The following is an 18,697-nucleotide window of genomic DNA, read 5'->3' as shown; positions in this document are numbered from 1 at the left end:
TATGTGGTTTTAACTGTTCCATGTCAGTTGATTAATAATTGAGAGTCTAAGAATTAGGCTAAAATGTGTCTTTACAGTCTTCTCAGAATATCCTAAATAAAGTTCTCAGCTCAGATTGGACATTTTCCTATCATGGTTTCATGATTTCATCTCCCAGCTCGCATCACTGCTCACCTGACACATCGATCTGTCAAATGCAGTAACTTCCTACGTTGATTGGAAAATAAGCAAGTGTTTCATTCTCAGTTGTGGAATTCCTAACAGTCGAAGAGCTGTGATTTTCCAGTCTTCAATATATCATCCATCACTTTTTAAATGAGAAAGTGTTGAAAGAAAATGTAAAAGCACGCTCTTTTCTCACACCTCATAGTTTATTTCTCCCAAGTGCTGTTCACATGAGTATCTAGGAAGCCAATCCTTAATTCTTGGAAATTCAGAGCATCCCTGACTCCCAAAGTATGGCTTAGACTTAGACACTGTATTCTATCCATGGATACATGCTCACTTCCGATTTCGGTAGTTGATTCTTCCTGATTGAACCCGAACATTGGACTTGGCTGACTAGGAGCCTCTCCTGCTCTTATAGGTAACTGTAGATGAGTTGGTAAGTTTGCTTGGTTGCCAATTAACCTCCTAGGCCACATTTCAATCAGACCTGCAATAGGCATCAAGTCCCGGAGTGGGCCTTGAACTCCAAGGGTTGAACGTTTTGGGGAAGGGGGTCAGCTGGGGGATGGGTGATAGTGCTTACACTAGAGGTTGGCCTTCTTATTGATTTCTAAACAGAGGGAACATGCCAACAAAACGGTGCTGAAAGACAATGGATCACAGCACGGAGAACAGCCAGCTCCCTGCTCATTCCCCAAATAAATTCTCACTCTGGATTAGAGCAATCAGCATCCCCTCCTTCTCTACCCATGCGGGGCATTGTTACATTGAGATGTTAAGTTAAGGATATGATCAAAATGGTGTTGAAGACCTCCAGCAGTATTTGCAAATGAGCAGTCTAAATATCAAAGCCCTTCTGACAGCCCCAACGCAGACTGTCCAATCATTCACCTCATTTTCATTGTGGAATCTTGCTTTGCACAAAATGGCCGTTGCATTTGTCAGGACGGTGACTGTGGCTGCACTTCATTGGTCGTTTGTGATGTACTTTGGGAAGTTCTCTCCAATGGAAAAGTTGCTATCGTTCTTGCTGTGAAAGCAACAGCGTCCTTTTAAACGATCTCAATAAAAGCCGAAGGCCTTTAAATACTCAACACTTCAGCAGATTCTGTTTGAGGTTGACAAAAGCCTTGAAACCGAGGTGAGGATTTCTCATTAGAGGTTAACCAGTCCAAAGATGATAGGTAGTGATTGTCGGAATGAGCCGGCTATTAGAAAGCTACCTCCCGAACTCTTTCCCATCATTCAGCTGCAGTATGTTGTTTGAGGTCAATGTCAGAATTTAAGTGAAGGCTCAAGTTTACTTTAAAGCAGACTATTATTGTCTTAAATGAGGAATGACACACGCCATGAGGCTTTATGCAATTCAATCCCCGGAAACATCCCCTAACAGTCCTAGGCTCACTGCCAGGAGGCTGACAATGTGAGCTCAGTGGAATTTAGACATTTAACTCAAGATTTATTTTCTACCTCGCTTTATTTTCTTGGTTAAGTTTTTTGAGCTGTGAAGCGTTTCGTTCTTAAAAGTCGTTTAATTTGAATCGGATTCTTCTAGTTTTCTTTCCTGTTGTGGTTCCCAGTCTAAACAAAATGCAAAATGCTTTTCCCCCTCGAAGATGCAGCATTCCCTCTTGGAATAAACTGAGGAAGCCATTTTCCACTGTCTTCTGGGATCGCCTGGCTGAATGGATGAAAGAAAGTTGCTTTTTTTTCCAACTTAGGCATTTTGTGAAACTCAAACAAATCTCCTTCTGGTGAAAAGAAGCAAAGCTGAAATTCTGATTGCTATAATTTTCAATATTTTGATTCAATCATAGAATCCCTGTAGTGTGGGGATAGGTCATTTGTCCTATCAAGCCTACAATAACCCTCTGAAGAGCACTCATATCCAGCCCTCAATCTTATCCTGTGTTGCCACATTTCCCATGGTCAGTCCACCTGACCTGCACAATGAGTCCCAATGGTGTGGAAACAGGCCATTGAGTCCACACTGATCCTCCAAAGAGCTTCCCAACTCTAAAAACCCACATTTAGCATGGCCAATCCACCTCGTCTGGACATCTTTGGACTGTGGGAAGAAACCAGAGAAAACCCATGCAGACAATGTGCAAACTCCAAATAGACAGTCATCCAAGAGATGGAATCGAACCCAGGTTACTCGTGCTGTGAGGTAGCAGTGCTAACCACAGAGCCACCGCGAAGTCAGGGACCTTCATTTCAATTCTTGAAGTGGTAGTAACTGTCCATGAAAACACCCATCCTGAGGGCTGCTGGTGCCTAGTCACTGCTTCACATAAAATGCCAGAGGGCTCTGAAGTCCCTGGTTTGAGCCTGGCTTTTCCTGACCTCAGCAGAGATCATTGAAAGGACACTGAAGCTGACCTTTATAATTGGACCAGTGGCCAATGAACTGGATTCAGTGTGATGCTCCCACTGCTAAATAGCTAGCCCTGTTGCAGTTCAGAATAGGTTCTCAAATCCAAGAACCTCTGCTGGAGTGACACTTGCTGAATCAAGATAGTCAGTTTCAAATTTGCCTCCAAATTTGGAACAATCTAACCTTTCACTTATACAGCCAAATTACCCCATTATTTCCAGATCATCTTGGACAGCAAGGTGACACCAAACTCCTTCCTCTTTGTAACAAACTGCCTCATTCAGACTGCTGGTCCCTCCATGTCTGATGTGGATTTCTGTCATTTCAAGATTGAAGTTGCCTCTGTCTCCACCAACCCTTCAGCTATTCCCCATCTATTTGAGCTTGTCACTTGCTACACTTTCTCACCTCACAACAATGTGCAGCACATTCCCCTTTCCTCCCTGACGTTTGCTTGTAGGAGACTCATCAATTGCTCGCTGAATCTCCATCCAATTCAGCTCCTGGTGATTCTGCTGTCTTTACTTAATGCAACTTCACTGTCGAATCTTTCTCCCTGAAACACAGATGATCGGGATGGGGACTGATCCTTTGGAAAGATGGCACAGACCTGATGGGCTGATTGGTCTCCCTCTGTGCTGTAATAGTCATGTGATTGTTGCCGGTCTCTGACAGGACAATTAGCACCAAACAGAAATGGAATAGGCAGGATTCTGAATTCAGAGAAAGCAATCATCTTTGGGGTTGTATAGCCAGGTTATCCTGAGATCATATAGGTGCAAACTAAATATACCTTTCTCATATAGTTCTGACCTGGATATTAAACCTGTCCATTCCTTCAAACAGCTTTGCACCACACACTGGCTGGGGGGGGGGGGGGGGGGGGAGGCGGAGAGGGCTCTATCCTTAAACACTTCTTGTCTTCACATCTCTCTGCACTTTCAAAAGTGCCTTCGTCTACCATCTCACACCAATGTCTCATCTCCTCCTGTCCTGCTTCTACCCCGATGGTGAAGCGTTTGGAAGAGTTTGCACTGTTCTCCTCCCAGAAGGTACAAAATGTCTGGTTGTCTCTACCCCAGAGAGAGCCAGAAACTAGATCACTGTCAGCATCTAAAGAGGAAGTAGACAGATTTGTGAAATATCAGGGAGATGGGGGCTAGCAGAATCTAGTGTGAAAGAGGAGTTTAGTCTTGGAGCAGGTCAACCATGATCTTCCAGAATGGCCTCCTCCTGCTCCTACTTGCTCTGCTCTTATGTATAAATGCAAAGTGTCACTGCTGAGCAGGTAGTAGTCAGCATGACCACGGACACTTATTTAGAATTCGGCTTTAAAATTTAGCATTAGAGAACAGTTGCTGGCATGAACCCTAGCTCCCTACGCCCAGGAGTATGTTTTCAATTGGGAACAGAAATATGTTCACACAGCGAGAAGAACCCTTTGTTGCTGCAATTCAAAATGACAGACTGACTAACCTGTATTGTTTACTTTCTTTTTCCATTCCTTTTCGTTCACTTACACTGATGTTGTCAGGTTAATTCCTAGAAAATACTATGGGCTTTCCGTCTAAGGTAAGAAGTTAACCCTTTGCCCTTCACTTAGTACCATCCAATTCTGCCAAACTCCATCCCTGTCCCAGCACTGACCTGCCTGAAACTCACTGTCAGCGAATGTCATGTGAATGATATAGGAACTTGGTTGAGATTTTTTTTTTCTTCTTCCTACCTCTAGATAAAATGTCTGATGGTTTAATGACATGCTGCTTGTCGAATCCTGATTGAAAGTGTCAGTTGAGATAGGGGTATAAGTTTGAGCTTCCAAATCAGCAGACCAGAGCTCTAATACTGTGGTTACCAGGACATCCTAAATCATATCATCTATCACCCAGGTATCATGGCTATATTTGTAGGTGACAGCACTATATGGTGAAAATTTATAGACAAACTATCCAACACATCAGCAGCCAGTGCCCCGTCTTCCTCTGGCTGTTTTCATTGTATAGCAGACTTTTCTCAAACGTTACCCACTCTGACCCCATGTTGAGGCTTGGAAATGGTCACGACCCCTCAGTGAGTGGTTGGGGGGAGGATGGGTAGAGGGTGGAGGTGAAGACTGAGGAGATCAGTGGGAACAAGGGTGAGCCAGTGCTGCCTCAGAGATGGTGATCCCGGTATTTCAGCTGCGGTCCAGCTCGGAGTGTTGAATCCCTGTTTGGGAAGCCCTCCCTAATGGGATGGAGTGAGGTCATTCTGGGTGTAAGAATGTGGCTGATCTTTTTAAACAACTGGATAGTGTGAGGCTGCTGAAGGGATAATGTAATCAGTTGTACAGCAAGTTTGCCAGCTTATCCAGGAGCGCAATCATCTCTAAATTACTGCCATTTTCTAAACTCAAAGCAGATGGTCAACATTGCCCATTATACTTTGCCAGCCTGGTTCCCACACCTCTGTACTAGCGTTACAAATCGAGTTTCCCACCTGTTTTAAACATGTATCACTTCTCATCCAATCTCGTTATAGAGAATGGGGATTATCGGATTTTGATGTGTACTCTGCTGCTTGATTTAAACAACCTACAAGCAATCTATGTACATGTCCAGAATACACGCCAACTGAAAGAAAACCCTGCATTTATATAGCACTGTTCATAACCTCAGAAGATGCCAAACAGCTGTAGAGGCAAGGTGGTGTCTTTGATATGTAATTACTATTAAAATGTCAGAAACTAGAATTGCATACTCTGCAATGACTCATATATCAAAACTGATTCATATGTGGCTATATTGTGAACTATCAGCAAAATCCTTCCTGCAAAGCCAATTATTAAAAAGCAAGTGACTGCAAAAGCAAGATATTGCAGATGCTGGAAATCTGAAATAAGAACAGTAAATTCTGAAAATATTCAGCAGGAGAGTGAGTGCCTCTGACATCCAGGTGGCATCAAGGGTCTGAGCAAAACTGGATTCAATGGCAATCAGGAAGGAAGCCTTCCAATGGTTGGAGTCATACCTGACACAGAGGGAAGATGGTGATGGTTGCTGGAGGTGAGTCATCTCAGCGCCAGGACATCTCTGCAGGAGTTCCTCAGGGGAGTGTCCTAGACCTGACCATCTTCAGCTGCTTCATCAATGGCCTTCCCTCCATCAGAAGGTCAGAAATGAAGCTGTTCGCTGATTACCTCACCATGTTTGGCATTAATTGTGATGACTCGGATACTGAAGCAACTCATGTTCCTACACAACATCTAAACCGCAACTAGGTTTGGAATGGTAAGTGACAAGTAACATTTGTACCACATAAATGCTAGGCAATGACCAAGAGAGAACCTAACCATCTCCCTTTGACTTACAAGGGCATTACCATCACCGAGCCCTCCCACTAACAGTAATCTAGGGGTTACCATTGACCAGGAACTGAACTGGACCAGCCATACAAATACTGGCTATAAGTATTGTTACAGTACTGGCTACTCATTTCCTGACTCCCTAAAACCTGTCCATCATCCACAAGGCACAGGCTCGAGGTGTGATAGAATCCCTTTACTTGTCTGGAACATTGCAAACACAGTAACACTCAAGAAGTTCAACACCATTCAGGACAAAGTAGCCTGCTTCACCATTTAATCCTTCCATCACTGATGCTCAGCTGCAGCACTGTGTACCAGCTACATATTGGATTGCAGTAATTCACCAAGGCTCCTTCAACATCATTTTTCAAAGCTGCATCCTCTACATGTGAAAAGACGAGGGAACACCATCCCCTTGCAAGTTCCCTCCAAAGCAGATGTATTGGTATTCCTTCTGAGGAAGGGTCACTTGATCTGAAACGTTAACTCTGATTTCTCTCTACAGATGCTGCCAGACCTGCTGAGTTTTTCCAGCAATTTCTATTTTTGGCATTCCTTCATTGTCACTGGGTCAAAATCCTGGGAGTCCATTCCTGGCAGCACTTTGGGCATCTCTACACCCCCTGAACTGCAGACGTTCAAAAAGGCAGCACAGAGCATTTTGTGATGGACAATAAAGCCTGATTCAGCCAACAACACCCATAGCCCGAGAATGATCTTTTAAAAAACATCAGGCAGCGTATGTGAAGAGAAACAGAATGAACACTTCAGGTTGATGACAACTCTCCACAAACACTGTCCCTGTTCTCTATCATGGTAAGGGTTACAAAGAAGTGAGGGGGTGTAAAGTCATAGCAGCTGTTAGCCAACCTCTTCCATTCCTGTCACAACACACCTTGTGATCCACTTTTCAAGCATTGCAAGCACTTGGCTGGGCTGTGCGTTTGTAAGTGAGCCTGTAACTGTTGTTAACAGGATTTCGTATCCTCAAGATGATCCAATGTGATTGACAACCAATAAATGACATTCCAGCTCTAGGTTTCTGTTGTTAAACAGAATGATATATCAATTTACTGGAGGATTACAACCAATCTCTCCCACCCCAAACACCAGTACCACCTCAAATAGCTTTGGGCTGACCGATGAGTCCCTCTGGGTCATTAGATTAGATTACTTACAGTTTGGAAACAGGCCCTTTGGCCCAACAAGTCCACACCGACCTGCCAAAGCGCAACCCACCCATACCCCTACATTTACCAACCAACCTAACACTACAGGCAATTTAGCATGGCCAATTCACCTGACCCGCACATCTTTGGACTATGGGAGGAAACCAGAGCACCCAGAGGAAACCCACGCAGACACGGGGAGAACGTGCAAACTCCACACAGTCAGTGTGAGGTGGGAATTGAACCCGGGTCTCTGGCCCTGTGAGGCAGCAGTGCTAACCACTGTGCCACCGTGCCACCCACAATGTTTTGGCACCGATGCTTGGAGGGCAGATGTAGACCACCCCTTGAAAGAAGAAAACCCTTGTTCTTCACTGATCCACTGGCCGCCTGTATCATGTCTTATCAGTCACTATGAGGTATTGATGAGGGGATTGTGCACTGTACTTGAGAGAAAGGAAACCTGCAATGGAGCCAATCCTCTGTGCTGGATTAGTGGTGCTGAAAGAGCACAGCAGTTCAGGCAGCATCCAAAGTGCAGTGAAATCGACGTTTTGGGCAAAAGCCCTTGCCCAAAATGTCAATTTCGCTGCACTTTGGATGCTGCCTGAACTGCTGTCCTCTTCCAGTACCACTAATCCAGAATCTGGTTTCCAGCATCTGCAGTCAGTGTTTTTACTTAATCCTCTGTTGTCCAGACATAGAGAGAAAACCGCATGATAGTCCATTCTGGGAATGATAACTGATGCTTGCAATATGTTTATATAAAATTAGTTTGAAATGTGCAATTGTCTTGCAGCTTCAAAAGAAAGATCATGCTGTCATTGTTCGTAAACAGTCTGCCTGGGCATTTTAATGACGATTATTTCAATAAGGATCAAATTTAAGAGAAAGATTAACATTTCTACAATGCCATATCTCTCAGAAACAGCTCAAAAACCTTCACATTAAAGGAGTGATCATGGTAGATTTGTAGTCCTACACTCCCTATGTTGGATTAAGCTGAAGTGCAGGGTTTGTTTTTTAGACACATGTTTCAGCCATTTTGTCTGTACATTATTCTGTAAACAGCAATCAGATATGTGACAAAGCCGGCTGGTTTTGTAGATAGTGGTTTAGGGAGGATTGTTGGTCAGTGTTCTGGGATACTTAATATTCACCTGAACAGCTAGGCAGTGCCTCCTTTTAAACTCTAATGAAGGACGGAGACTCTGACAGATAACACTTTGCTCGGAGCTGCATCAGAATGTATGGCCGGGACTTCTGCTCAAATCCCAAAGGGAGGATTCTTCACAGCAGAGTGAGCAATAGTAACAATTAGACAAGAAAATGTCTGGGAGCTCCATTTGTGGAAAGATATGACATTCTTAATGATGCAACTTTAAAGTAAAGGGTGGAGTATAGACCTAAACTAATTGAGCCCAAAGACCTGTTTCTTTGCTGTTGGGTTTGGTTAGCTCAGTTAGGTAAGCATCTGATTTGCTAATACTAAGTAATGTAAATAGTGTAGGTTCAATTCCTGTACTAGCTGAGGTTACTGTTAAGGACTCTCCTTTTCAATGTCTCCCCTTTCCTGGGATGTGCTGAGCCACTGTCATCTCTTGCTAATGAGAGAGTAGCCCCAATATCTGCTGGAATGTGGTGACTCTAATTTTGCATTCATCTTGGAAAGTTGGGAACTAATTGGTTCAATGTCTAGAATGTGGATCAGATTAACACCAACAGCACAGGCTGAAATACTCTTCAGGTTTGTCTCTGCCCGTGGTACTTTGTCAGGGCACTTGGTCAGTGATGGGTGCGTGGAATGCACTGCCAGCGGTGGTAGTATAGTCAGATACATTAGGGAGATTTAAGTGACTCTTGGGTAGGCATGTGGAAGATAGGACAATGAAGGGTATATAGGTTAGTCTGATCTTAGAGTAGGATAAAAGTTTGGCACAACGTCGAGGGCCAAAGGGCCTATACTGTGCTGTTCTGTTCTATGTTATATATGTAACCTGTGAGGGAGGAGACTGCAGCACCCACCCCTGTCTGGGCTTTTAGAGGGAAAGAACATTACACGCAGATCCATCCCCTTTATGGGACAGAGAGCTGTGAGTCCTTATTCCCTGGGTGTCTTGCATTAGTCCTCTTTGTGTTGTAATTCACTATGCCCCACATCACTGAGAAGCTCATTCACACCTTCCCCTTTAGACACAGAGATCTTGCAAGAATAATGATGTTGTATGAAAAGGGCTGAAGGTGTCAGCACTCATTGTCCTGTCTACGCCTTGTTCCTCTCACAGCAGGCTGTCTGCAAAGACCTCCATCCACAGAGCATTGGCACTACCCAGTGGGAAGCAGCACCAGTTTCCCTGTCACTCTGGCACCATGTTTTCAATCCTGGGTGGGGCGACGGAGGATAGATGTGTGAACCGCTTTAGTGGGCAGTGAGGGTGCTGGGCCTGGGTCTGCATGGCAGCCACCAACTTGCCCAAGGAGGAAGGCAGACAGTCACATGATTCGCTGCCCTGCAGCAGCTTCTGGCCAATGAGGGCCATTCCCTCTCAGGAAGGGGAGGGCCCAGTTTTAAAGTGATGTGCCATGAGAAAATTTCACACCAACAAGCGGAGTGGGAGTACAGTGCACAGTCTGGAAGCGTGCTGGGGCCAGGTTCAATTGAGGCATTCAAGGGGGCATTAGAAACTACGTGCCAGGGTTTGGAGACAAGGCAAGAGCATAGCACTGTCATAACACTCGACAGAGAGTTGGGGGCAGAGGTTATGGGCAGAATGATCTCACTCTACCTGTAATAATTCTGTTGTTCAGAGCCTTAGTGGGACCCCTCGTGGAATATTGGGTGTAGTTTTGATCTCCCTGCCTGAGGAAGGATGTTCTGGAGATGGAAGGAGTGCAACAAAGCTTTATCAGACTGATTCCCGCAATGGCAGGACTGATGCACAAAGAGAGATTGAATCATTTAGAATTATATTCACTGGAGTTTAGAAGGATGAGGGGATCTTGTTTAAATCTATAAAATTTTAACAGGAGCAGACAGGCTCAATGCAGAAAGGACACACATTAGGCTATTTCGGATTGAGATGAGAAATGTCTTCACCCAGAAAATGGTGAACCCGTGGAATTCTCTGTCAAAGAAAGCAGTTGAAACCAAAAGATTTAATGTTTTCAAGAAGGAATTAAGAAGATATAATTCTTAGGACTAAAGGGATGAAAAGGTATGGAGAAAGGTGGGACAAAGAACTGAGCTGGATGATCAACCATGTTCATGTTGAACATGGATATTGTTTAAAGAACCAAGTGGGGTGGCTTGGTGGCTCAGTGGTTAGCACTGCTGCCTCACAGCACCAGGGACCCAGGTTTGATCCTACTCTCAGGCGACTGTGGAGTTTGCACATTGTTCATCCACCGTGTCTACACAGGTCTTCTCTGGGTGCTCTGGCTTCCTCCCACAGTCCAAAGATGTGCAGGTTAGGCAAATTACCGATAGTCTCCAGGGATGTGTAGGTTAGGTGGAATTTATGGGGAATGCAGGGTTACAGAGATACAGTGGGTCTGGGTAGGGTGCTCTTCAGGGAGATGCTGTGGACTCAGTGGGTCAAAACCTGCTTCTACACTGTCAGGATTCTATGAAAAATGGCCAGATGATGCTCCTATTGTTACATTACTTACAGTGTAGAAACAGGCCCTTCGGCCCAATCATACCGACCCGCCGAAGCGCAACCCACCCAGACCCATTCCCCTACATTTACCCCTTAACCTAAGGCTAGGGGCAATTTAGCATGGCCAATTTACCTAACCTGCACAGTTTTGGACTGTAGGAGGAAACCAGAGCAAACCCACGCAGACACGGGGAGAATGTGCAAACTCCACACATTCAGTCACCTGAGACGGGAATTGAACCTGGATCACTGGCGCTGTGAGGCAGCAGTGCTAACCGCTGTGCCATTGTGCCACCCTGTTAGTCCAAAGTCACAAATTGCTAGAGAAAGCAGCAAGCTTTGTGTCCATTAACTCTGCTTCAGAACTGTTCTGAGAAACTTTAACTTTGATTCTCTCACAAGACCTACAGAGTTTCTTCAATATTTATTTCAGGTCTTTGGCATCCACTGTATTTAGCTCTTACTTGATTAGTTTTATTTATTTTGTTAGTTGGGTTGGTTTTAATAGAAGCACCGAAGTGAAGAGCCCACACCAATAACCTGAGACACTGGCAAAGGTTAAAGGGCACGACTATCCTGAGCTCAGTGATGTTTTCAGCCCAGTTCACTATCTCCTTCCACGTCAGCCTGAGGTCTCCCTGCACATGCAGCAATCTACAAAATGTGGCTTCGGAAAAGAGGTCAGCCTGGGAATGTTCAACATGTGGCTTCAGTTTATTGTAAAAATTGTTTGTCCTTGAACAACTTTGAGGTTTAGTTTCCTTGGTGAGTACACACTGCCCAATCAGTTTGTATGCTATTTAAACCCTTCTCGAAGCAATACAGAAATGCTGTCATGTAAATTATGTTTACACAAATGATAATACACAACTGTTTATCAATGCTGAACCGGGTTTATATACTAATTAGCAGAATAACAGCAAGCTTTTTTCGGTGTTTTTATTCCATCATGTAACATGACATAGAAATGTTTTAGAGTCCTTTTGCAGAACTATTTCTCTTCATGTGTCATCTTCCCTTATTTTCTTCAAACACTAACTATGTGCTCTTCAACAACATACAAAAAGAGCCCGCTACCTGCTGTGGAACTCTCACGAGACTCACTCTCCAGCCTTGTATCGTCAATGATGTCACTGGACACATTTCTCTTCTGAAAGTTTCTTTTGTTCCTCCTCAAGCTAAAACAATGTCATCCTACAACATATTTTCTTCCCATATTCTCTCTGGTATTGGAAGAGATTGCGTATACTTTTATAGAATTTTTATAATGTTTTAAAGCATTTAGCAGCTAAATGAAGTACTTCTCTGAAGTTTAGCTACTCCAGTGGGTGAGAAGCAGCCGACTTGCACACAGCAAGTTCCCAACAAAGAACAATGTGAGAATGAAGAGATAATGATCAGGAGAAAGTGAAGGCTGCAGATGCTGGGGATCAGCGTTGAAGAGTGGGGCACCGGAAAAGCACAGCCAATCAGGCAGCATCCGAGGAGTAAGAGAGACAACATTTTGGGCATAAGCCCTTCAGCCTAAGTCTGAAGCATTGATTGTCCTTGTCTTTAATAATGTTGATTGAGGGATGCCTGTTCTGGATTAGTGATGCTGGAAAAGCACAGCAGTTCAGGCAGCAACCGAGGAGCAGGAAAATCAATGTCTCGGGCGAAAGCCCTCCATCACGATTTGAATTTATTGACACTGGGGAAAAGGCTCCTTTTCATATGGACACAGAGGAATTTTTTCATGTTAGACGATCATATTTAAATTTTATCTAAAGAAGATTCCTCCACATGCTGCCAAGTTCCAATTTGCGATTGAATTTATGTGACTGATAAAGGAAGGTCAGATATGGAGAGGCTTCAGCGAGGCCAGAACAGCTTGGCTTCTGTTTACTTGTTGTATCCTGAATGCACTGAGCTTTACTGGTTTGGCTGGCATTCTTTACCAGATTCTCAGACAGTTGTTAGGTCAGGAAAAAGCAATTAGAGGAGCTTTATTGTAAGCATTCCCACCAGCGATGTACACATACATTTTTCCTTTATTATCACTGGGTCCAAATCCTGGAACCCTCTCTCTAACGACACCGTGTCTACGTCCACCACAAGGACTGTAGGGGCCGAAGAAAACAACTCACCACAACTTCCCAAGGGAGATTATGGTGGAGCATAAATGCAGGCCCAGCTAGGAAAACCCACATCTTAGAAAGGAATATTTTTTAAAAAAATCTAGGAAAGACAAATCAGCAAATTTCTCATGTACCAGTATTTAATATGTTGCTGTTATTTCCCCTGAGATATTACTGATAGGCGGGCTGTTCAGGGTTGGTAAAGGTATGAAAAAGGGGTCAGAAGGTGTTAGGTTGTTTCACAACAATATTCCACCAACCTCCGTATACAGCGTATCATCCGCCGTCATTTCCGCCAACTCCAAACGGACCCCACCACCAGGGATATATTTCCCTCCCCTCCCCTATCAGCGTTCCGCAAAGACCACTCCCTTCGTGACTCCCTCGTCAGGTCCACACCCCCCACCAACCCTACCTCCACTCCCGGCACTTTCCCCTGCAACCGCAGGAAATGCAAAACTTGCGCCCACACCTCCTCCCTTACTTCTCTCCAAGGCCCCAAGGGATCCTTCCATATCCGCCACAAATTCACCTGCACCTCCACACACATCATCTATTGCATCCGCTGCACCCGATGTGGCCTCCTCTATATTGGGGAGACAGGCTGCCTACTTGCAGAACGCTTCAGGGAACACCTCTGGGACGCCCGAACCAACCAACCCAACCACCCCGTGGCTCAACACTTTAACTCTCCCTCCCACTCCACCGAAGACATGCAGGTCCTTGGACTCCTCCATCGCCAGAACATAACAACACGATGTTTGGAGGAAGAGCGCCTCATCTTCCGCCTGGGAACCCTTCAGCCACAAGGGATGAACTCGGATTGCTCCAGTTTCCTCATTTCCCCTCCCCCCACCTTGTCTCAGTCGATTCCCTTGAACTCAGCACCGCCCTCCCAACCTGCAATCCTCTTCCTGACCTCTCCGCCCCCACCCCACTCCGGCCTATCACCCTCACCTTGACCTTCTTCCACCTATCACATCTCCATCGCCCCTCCCCCAAGTCCCTCCTCCCTACCTTTTATCTTAGCCTGCCTGGCACCCTCTCCTCATTCCTGATGAAGGGCTCTGTCCCGAAACGTTGAATTTCCTGTTCCTTGGATGCTGCCTAACCTGCTGTGCTTTAACCAGCAACACATTTTCAGCTCTGATCTCCAGCATCTGTAGACCTCACTTTTTACTCACGACAATATTACTCTGACTTTTCTTGGTGTGATGGTGTTTCTACAGCAGCAGTTCTTCAGGGTGTCCAAGGGATTGTTGGAAAAATCTCAAACCCCTGTTGAAAGCACACACCGTTGATGTGGGAAATTGAAGCCAACCCTAGAGAAGGTCTGGGTGGGTAAGATGCAAAGCTCTCACCTCTGGGATGTAGCATCCAGCCCAGATTGATGGGGCAAAAAGTGCCAACTCATCGTTTCTTATTTGGGTATCCAGTTCATCTCTGAGTAGTGGGGGGCACAGCACAAAGCAGGGGACACATGGCATAAAAATCCATTAAGATTCGACAGAGCCACTTGGTAATATTATGCGGCTAACCTCTGCAGAAATGGATGTGGCATTTTGCTGCGACTGTTGTTTTAGCCTTGCCTTCAACATGAAAGGGAGAGCACTCCCTGGACATGTCTCTGTCCCAATAAGACACAGAAACCTCTAGGCACCATCACTGAGATAAATCAATCCTCCGTCAGAGTGAGGCTGTGCTCACTGCTGTGTCGTCAATGTCTCATAATGATACAAAAAGAATAAGATTCATTTTTATACTTGTGAATAGAGAATGTCAGCTGTACTACTTTAATTATTAGCAGGGCAGCATGTTATGCTTAAAACTATGCAAGATACTATATCTTACTGTACTTAGAAACCAAGGAGTTGCAGTCCTTTGGCTGAATTCAGGAGCTGAAGTGAAAATTCTCTTGACTCTGAATAACTTCGCACATTTATAACGGTTGTGAATTTTGTTCCACATCCGGACTCGATCAGATAAACTAAACAGACATTCCAGAGGAGAGTGAAAGGAATGTGAGAGAGCTGCAGATATATTTTAAACCAAGGTCCCACAGCCCCTTATCAGGTGGGCCTTAAACATTCCACGATGCTATTTGAATGCAGACCCAGCGTTGGCCCACTGTGCTGGTCAACATTTATCACTCAACAAACAAATCAGAAGACAGATTAAGTGCTCATTAATTTTATTGCTTTGTTGGAATTTATTGCTGTGTTGAGCCTTTTCCTTGCAAAGCAGAGCATTTGTCTCTATAACAGAAGCCATTACACGCCAATAAATTCCAAATGTGTGTAGTTATTCAACATGCTTGGGGATGATGAGATATGAAAGATTTTCATCAACTAAATAGATGCTGTCTCCACAAGCAGGGTAGTCAGTAACCAAGGGACACAGTTTTAAGAGAATTTTCCACTATCTACAAGGCACAAGTCAGGACAGTGATGGAATACTGCCCAATTGCTTGGAATGAGTGCAGCTCCAACAACACTCAAGAAGCTTGACACCATCCAGGACAAAGCAGGCTGCTCGATTGGTACCACAAGCATTCAATCCCTTCACCACTGACTCTCAGTAGCAGCAGTGTGCACTATCTACAAGAAGCACTGTAGAAATTCACCGAAAATCCTTAGACAGCCACTTCCAAACTCACAATCACATCCACCTAGAAGGACAAGGACAGCAGATACGTGGGAGCACCATCCTCTGCAAGTTCTCCTCCAAGCCGTTCATTATCTTGACTTGGAAAGAGATGCCGTTCCTTCTGTGTCACTGGGTTGAAATCCTGGAATCCCCTCCCTTAGGGCAGCATGGGTTTACCTACAGCTCACCACTGCTTTCTCAAAGACAACTGGGGACATCCCCTGAGTGAATAAGAAGCAGTTCAGGACCACTTTTCAGCCGAGCAGAAGGTCAAGTTAGTCAGCAAAGTCTCCAAATTGGGCCGTGTTATATACAGACAGCTTTGTTATTTTCTGTTTTGTGTGGCTCACTTATGTTTTTGTGCTAAAAGAACCATTTCAGCCTCGTGTGAATATGTTCATGACTCATCACCATGGTAACCAACCGCAAAAATAAGTCTATGATCGCGTGCCAGGTTTCAGTCAGGAATCTGGCTTGTCCAATATTATCAAAAACTCAGATCATAACAAAGGTACCATAGAAACACAAAAGGATGTCAGTTGACCCAATAAGTTGTACTAGCTCCTTCAAAAAGCAATCCAGTTAGTCCCTCTTCCCTGTTCTTTTACAGCAAATCTTTTCTCCTTGTAAGTATTGGTCCAATTCTCTCAAATCTTAACAACTCATGGTATAAAGTACTTTTTCCTTGTGTTAGATCTTTGATTAATTGCCTAGAACCTTAAATCAGTGTCCTGGGGTTATCAAGAAGCTTGACACCATCCAAGACAAAGCAGGCTGCTCAATTGGCACCACATCCACAAACATTCAATCCCTCTAGCACTGACGCTCAGTAGCAGCAGTGTGTACTATCTACAAGAGGCACTTCAGGCTATGGGAGGGTGTTTCTCTGTATGTGCACTACCAATTCATGATTGGAAACACCTCACCTTTAGCAGTGGATTCCTTTTAATAGTGGATGTGGAGAGCAAGGAAGCCGTCGAGTCAAGACAAATATTGGCAAGTTCACAAAGGGGCCAGAGAGGGGAGGATTTCAGATCTGGGACCAGTCGCACAGAACCCAGGAATCTCTTTTGATCCTCTGCATTCTACTGGTTCCAGACTGAATTCACACTGGCCCAGGAGGAATGATTTTCTCAGGTTGGACGAAAAAATGCTGACCGTGGAAAACTATTCCAGAGCCCAGGTCAGACATTATTCAAAGTCAACATTGCTGAAAATAACAGATACCACTGGATGGTTGAACAAGTCGGAAAACAGAAACCAACATACACAGTGGGGGGGCTACGCAGTCAGGAGACACACACTGAGAATTTTTTGGTTATTTCTATTTTTGTGAAATAAAAGGTTTCTGTTAGCCTTCTAATGCTCAGAATTATTTCCTTTGGGTTGCTGTGTATTTACACAGCTGAGATGATGAAGTCCAATATCTTCTTTGGAAATATATCTTTCAGCTTCTGAGTTAGTTTCTGAGGCCAAGCACAAACTATTCCTAAGATGCGAGGCCTAGCATAGCCCTGAGCTGCTCTAATGGGAAAACTGTTCATCCAGACTTTTGTGAAAAAGTCAAGTTGTGGTCTAATCTGTTCCCAACAGTTTGGGGATTTAAGGTTTTTTTGAACTGTTGATTGGCTTCAGTCTGGTTTGGAAGATAAGAAGGTATTTCCCTAATTAAAGGGAAATTGTAGCTATACAATGTGTATTGTCTTACCTACCCTGCTTCACTCTCCCTGTCCCACTCTGGACTCCTTCCCCAAATTCCAGACCTTATCTACACGAGTATCCTACTCCCTCACTTTGTGTTCCATCATGAAAATCAGGAAGATATTCCCCCCTGCCCCCCTCTCCCGGAGTTGATTAGAATGTGGCAAGCACTAGAAAACAAACTCTGTTTCAGACAAATAGCAGAGATGTCTTTCGAGGGAATCTCAATAATCATTTGAATAGGAACAGGCTAGAAAGAAATTCTGAGAGAGTCAGGTGAGAAAGGGCTAGTCGGAGGTTCATGGATTAGTTGGGCTGAACGATCTCCCCCTTTGAAAAGAGGAGGCAATAGCCCAGTAATATTATCGCTAGACTATTCATCTGGTCAAGATTAGAGTGGTGCTGAAAGGATTCCTGTTGAAGGGTTTTTGCTCGAAACATTGATTTTCCTGCTCCTCGGATGCTGCCTGACCTGCTGTATTTTTCCAGCACCACTCTAATCTTGACTCTAATCTCCAGCATCTGTAGTACCTACCTCCCCATATTCATCTAGTCATCCAGGTTTGAATACTGCCACGTAATTTGAATTCAATAAAAAAAAACTAAAATTCCAAATCTAACGGTGACTAAGAAAAACCACTGCTAATATGGTTCACAGGAAATCTGCTATCCATACCCAACCTGGCCTACATATGACTCCGGACCCAGAGCCATGTGGTTAACTCTTAACTGCCCTCTGGGGCAATTAGAGACAGGCAATAAATGCAAGCCCAGCCAGCAATAGAAAGAAATCTATGCAGCGTTTCCCCACAATTCCAGGATTTCATAATTCGTTTCTCTCCTGCTCTGTAACAGGCTTCTAGTCGGTGCCCCATGGGCTGGTGTCGGGAAGAAAAGGACTGGGGATGTTTACCGGTGCCCAGTGAAAAACCAGACCAGCTATGGATGCGGGAAGCTGAACCTGGGTATTGTATTCTTCGCTGTGTCATTGATTGTAAAGTGTCTGATTATGTTGGAAAATATATCCCACTGATTACTGGGCAATACAAGACAAGTAGATGTCTGTTCTCAGGTGTTAAAAGTCATTGTTGTTGTTCTGTTCGCCGAGCTGGGAATTTGTGTTGCAGACGTTTCGTCCCCTGTCCAGGTGATATCCTCAGTGCTTGGGAGCCTCCTGTGAAGCGCTTCTGTGATCTTTCCTCCGGCATTTATTGTGGTTTGAATCTGCCGCTTCCGGTTGTCAGTTCCAGCTGTCCGCTGCAGTGGCCGGTATATTGGGACCAGGTTGATGTATTTATTGATTGAATCTGTGGATGAGAGCCATGCCTCTAGGAATTCCCTGGCTGTTCTCTGTTTGGCTTGTCCTATAATAGTAGTGTTGCCCCAGTCGAATTCATGTTGCCTGTCATCTGCATGTGTGGCTACTAAGGATAGCTGGTCGTGTTGTTTCGTGGCTAGTTGGTGTTGGTCATGTCGTTTCGTGGATAGTTCGTGGCTACACAGTTTGTGGAACT

General features: G+C 44.6%; 1 protein-coding gene across 3 annotated transcripts in view; it reads left to right on the top strand.

Annotated features, from left to right (window-relative positions):
- itga11a (integrin, alpha 11a) overlaps positions 1-18,697 on the top strand; it is a 183,806-nt gene that overhangs the window by 31,354 nt on the left and 133,755 nt on the right. For all 3 annotated transcript variants that reach the window (XM_060853256.1, XM_060853255.1, XM_060853257.1), the window contains one exon: positions 18,039-18,148. In XM_060853256.1, the coding sequence (XP_060709239.1) occupies positions 18,039-18,148 (110 nt within the window). The remainder of the gene's footprint in view (positions 1-18,038; positions 18,149-18,697) is intronic.

The sequence above is a fragment of the Hemiscyllium ocellatum genome, chromosome 39 (assembly GCF_020745735.1).
Source record: "Hemiscyllium ocellatum isolate sHemOce1 chromosome 39, sHemOce1.pat.X.cur, whole genome shotgun sequence".
Taxonomy (NCBI): Eukaryota; Metazoa; Chordata; class Chondrichthyes; order Orectolobiformes; family Hemiscylliidae; genus Hemiscyllium; species Hemiscyllium ocellatum.
The sequence above is the reverse complement of the archived record's forward strand: the minus strand, read 5'-3'. Positions and strand labels throughout refer to the sequence as shown.